The following is a 4,225-nucleotide window of genomic DNA, read 5'->3' on the forward strand; positions in this document are numbered from 1 at the left end:
GAATCATCCCATAAGAAATAGACCCTAGTGGCACGTGATTGGCTCCAAAGAGTTTCAAATGGACCTTTAAGGCCAATTATTGTATTTGAGCCTGGGCCCTCCGGAGGATCCTCTGCGGGGCCAGCCTGCCCTGGGTACAGGAAACATCCCAGACATGTGTAGGTACCATGTAGAAAACATATAGGTATCCTATAGGAAACATTCCAAAAGTGTATAGGTACAATAGGAAACATCCGGACACATATAGGAAACATCGTGGACAGGTAAAGGTATTATATAGGAAAATTACAGGACACGTAAAGGTACCCTATAGAAAATATCCCAGCCATTTATAGGTACCATATAGGAAACATACCCAACACGTACACGTACCATATAAGAAAACGCACAGGTAAAGGTATCATATAGGACATCATATGTGTCTAAAGGACACACATTGGTACCATATATAAAACTTACAGGAAACATATAGATACCTTATAGGAAACTTCCAGGACACATATAGGTACCATGTAGAAAACTTACAGAAAACATATAGATACCTTATAGGAAACTTCCAGGACACATATAGAAAACTTACAGAAAGCATATAGATACCTTATAGGAAACTTCCAGGACGTCTTTTTTCAAACGTACTAACTGTAACATATAGGTACAGGTACCGTATAGGAAACATCCTAGACATGTATAGGTACCATATTGGAAACATACAGGACAGTATAGTAACTGGGTCAGCTATCTCATGACTACTGGTAGGGGGCTCCCATATTCTAGTGGACAGTGGAGTAGGTGGTCTGTGTTGATGGACCTGTGAATAGGAATACCTCCAGTAAATAATCTGTAGTCAGCTGCGGTTTACATAACAAGTCATGATGGGGATAGAGCGCTTGCAGATCGTGACGTCATTAGGAGGCGCCGACTGGAGGATTTTGGAACTGACAAGTGCGAAGTTTCCCAAGATCAGGACGAGAGCTGTCATTGTCGCCGGCCGTGTCTCCTGGAGGTCATCATGCCCCGCGGTAGCCGCAGCGTTCCTTCCCGCACGGCGGCCAGGTAAGAAGTTCTGCAGACACCATGATCTACAGTGGATCGTTACACAACTATATGACAAGGTCACTTTATACCCTTGGCATAATGTCATTGTGTCACTGTGGTCGTGTGTGATCGCTGAGAACGTGGAGAGGTACAAAATGTGCATAACAACTTCAGACGAACAAAGAGGCTTATTGAAACAGTATAAACATTTGGGAATCCTGTGTAAATTCTGTGTATTTTGTGAAGTCCTGGATGATCTTGTCCACATGGATGTCACAGGTGACATTTCCCACTGACACTTCTATGTGCCCATCATTATAAGAATAGTGCTCTTCACATGCTTGTGTGTGTGTGTGTGTGTGTGTGTGTGTGTGTGTGTGTGTGTGTGTGTGTGTGTGTGTGTGTGTATATATATATATATATATATATATCCTTTTAATGAATTTTGTGTGCAGGCTAATGATAGTATAATTGCAGTTGAGACATGTATTGAAATGTTGGAGTTACCGGTCTACAGGCTGTTATGTAAAATGTCTAATGTATTATATTGGGTATTCATTCTGTGCATTGGCCTTATTCGCACAGCCATTTGAACAGTTTATGAATGGCGTATACAACTGTGTGAGTGAAACCTTAGCTGAATACGTGAAATGGGACAAGAGGGCATAGTGAGCATGGCACAAGTGCTGAATGTTATATAAAGATGTTGTTGGCCTTCGGCAACCCTGGTTCATATACCCTGCTTTAGGGCATATGAGTGTAATAAATGGGGAATGTATAGGGTTTTATGGTAATCTAAGTTCAGTTCAGTAGAATCACAGCTAAAACGCAGCTATATTACAGCTAAGTGAAATTATCATTGCCCACACAGGTCTTCTTTTTTGTTTTAATTAGCCCTAAAAATGTGATAACCTTAGCAGATAGTGATCGAGTACATAGACACTTCTATATGGTCAATAGATTGCACCTTATGGACTATGTTATGGCTGGGCTTGTTATCATGTCTGCACTTTGGCCCTCCCGAAGATTGTTTGGTCCCCTGATGAGCCAGTCCATCTCTGGTCCTAGTATTCTCACCTGGTTGGCAGTATCGGTAGCTGGCCCTGAAATTAACCTTTTTATGTCCATGTCAGTAATACATGCATACATTTAGTTGCCTTGTACATATTGATTTCTCTCTCCATTTCTTTTGGCAGCCCAGCTCATTCTCATGCCCCGGCTCCTGCACATCCACCACCTTCTGCTGTATCCACAGCTCAAGCCCCATCCCAGGGGCCTGGGTTAATGGCTCAGATGGCTACTACAGTGGCTGGTGTGGCAGTGGGGTCAGCGGTTGGACATGTCATTGGTGGAGCACTCACTGGTGCTTTTAGTGGTGGCAGCTCTGAGCCTGCAAAGCCAGCGGTACAGGTCAGTATCGGCATAAATGTATTTGTTAAAATATACCAGTTCATTCAGACAGATAGTACCTTTCACAGATCTGTTATTGGGCATCACTTTACAATCTCTAGAAGTTCAATCTATGTTGGTGACATCTGGGGCATTCACTTTGGTAATGGCCCTTCACCTCTAACCGCCAAACCACCCCTATTTTATGTGCAAATTTGCTGATGAACCCAACTCTGTAGTCAGAGCTTGGAAGCGTTTGCTTCGGAATCCAGTAGGCAGTGGCATGGCCCGCAGTTATGGTAGGTGTGCCAATTTTGACTGTGCCTCTTACAGCTCTAGCAGTTTGTATTCTAAATAGGTATCGATAACCCAACTTATTTTGAGGGTGGACCTTTTGTGTATATTTTTGGTTGCCCTTGGTTACGGCCATGGTTTGCAGTGGCCACGCTAGCCCAGATGCTCCTGGCTCTCTTTTACTAAATTTTGCCAGGTTCTCGGGAGCTGGCATTTGGGAAGCATGAGCTATAGATCCCAGCCCAGATAGCTATCAGCTGCTCCAAAGAAGTGAGTAGAACGGCTCCAAGGTATACGCAGTAGCCCTGTATCCTATATTGCTGTTGGCTATTGTGTAACCTGGCCGGGCAAAACCATATAGTTCGGTTGATCCTTTCACGCATCAAAGCATTGTAATTCATGTACAGTTGTGCTCACGCACTCGTGATCATGAAAAAACGTTGCCAGCAGACGAGGAACCAATTTCTTAGGTCTGATCAGCCAACTCCGTATCCGGGTGTAACATGATCCCGTTCTGTCTCCCAGCTCTGACTAGTAATGCTCCGTTCTCCCATGCCCCTGGATGACTATACCACTGGAGACATGACAATAGAACTTTACGGGGTCAGGTGTACTCTGCGGCCCCTTTAAGCTTTGCTGAATGGATAAGATGGCTCACAGAGGGAGAAGGTATATATCTGGTGTATTGCCCCACTAGATCGGTGTTATTACAATATTTTCGAATGTAATTGATGTAAAGAGGCCTTTCCTGGTTAGATCTACTCAAACCAGCCAATCATATGCGTTATTTGAAGTTCTTGGTTTTTATTGACATTTATTTTTTGCTCTGCTTCTATTTCTGTTAACTTTTTTTTTTTTCCCCTGTAGGAAACTCCGAAGCCCCCTGCTTTCTCCCAGCAGCCTCAGTCACAATATGGCCCATGTCACTATGAAATGAAGCAGTTCTTAGACTGTGCTACAACACAGAGTGACCTAACTCTGTGTGAGGGATTTAGTGAAGCTTTAAAGCAGTGCAAATACAACTATGGTGAGTTAAAGGAAAGTCCATAGTAAGGATGATAACCCGTGGTTTAGGTATCAGCAGTTTGTTTATAGGCGTTGTCCAGGAAGAGAACAACATGGCTGCTTTCTTCCCAAAACAGAGTCACACCCGTCCACAGGTTTGGTTGGGTATTACAGCTCAGCTTCATTCACTTCAAAGCTGTAATACCACACACAACCCATGGACATTTGGGGCACTGTTTCTGAAAGAAAGCAGGCATGTTTTTCTAACCCTGAACAACCCCTTACGATACAACAGAGTTTAGATTATTAACTGTTGAAAACATTATAACTGTGATTTTTCTGTCCTTTGCAGGTGTCTCCTCTCTTTTGTGACACCCGTGGTTGGCCAGCTGGAGCGCATACCTAGGAGAAGCCACTGTTTGCAGTTACATTGAATTTCGGTTTTCTGCTTTTAATATGATATTTTAAAATAGCGTAATGAATAAATCTAGATATATTTATA

General features: G+C 43.1%; 1 protein-coding gene across 1 annotated transcript; it reads left to right on the forward strand.

Annotated features, from left to right (window-relative positions):
• The first annotated feature begins 869 nt into the window (after positions 1-869).
• Positions 870-4,225, forward strand: CHCHD10 (coiled-coil-helix-coiled-coil-helix domain containing 10). The gene is made up of 4 exons (XM_075854185.1): positions 870-1,053; positions 2,232-2,445; positions 3,586-3,745; positions 4,076-4,225. Exons 1-4 carry the CDS (start codon positions 1,010-1,012, stop codon positions 4,093-4,095), a joined length of 438 nt encoding a protein of 145 aa, XP_075710300.1. The 5' UTR covers positions 870-1,009; the 3' UTR covers positions 4,096-4,225.

This window comes from Rhinoderma darwinii, chromosome 1, assembly GCF_050947455.1.
Source record: "Rhinoderma darwinii isolate aRhiDar2 chromosome 1, aRhiDar2.hap1, whole genome shotgun sequence".
NCBI classification, from domain to species: Eukaryota; Metazoa; Chordata; class Amphibia; order Anura; family Rhinodermatidae; genus Rhinoderma; species Rhinoderma darwinii.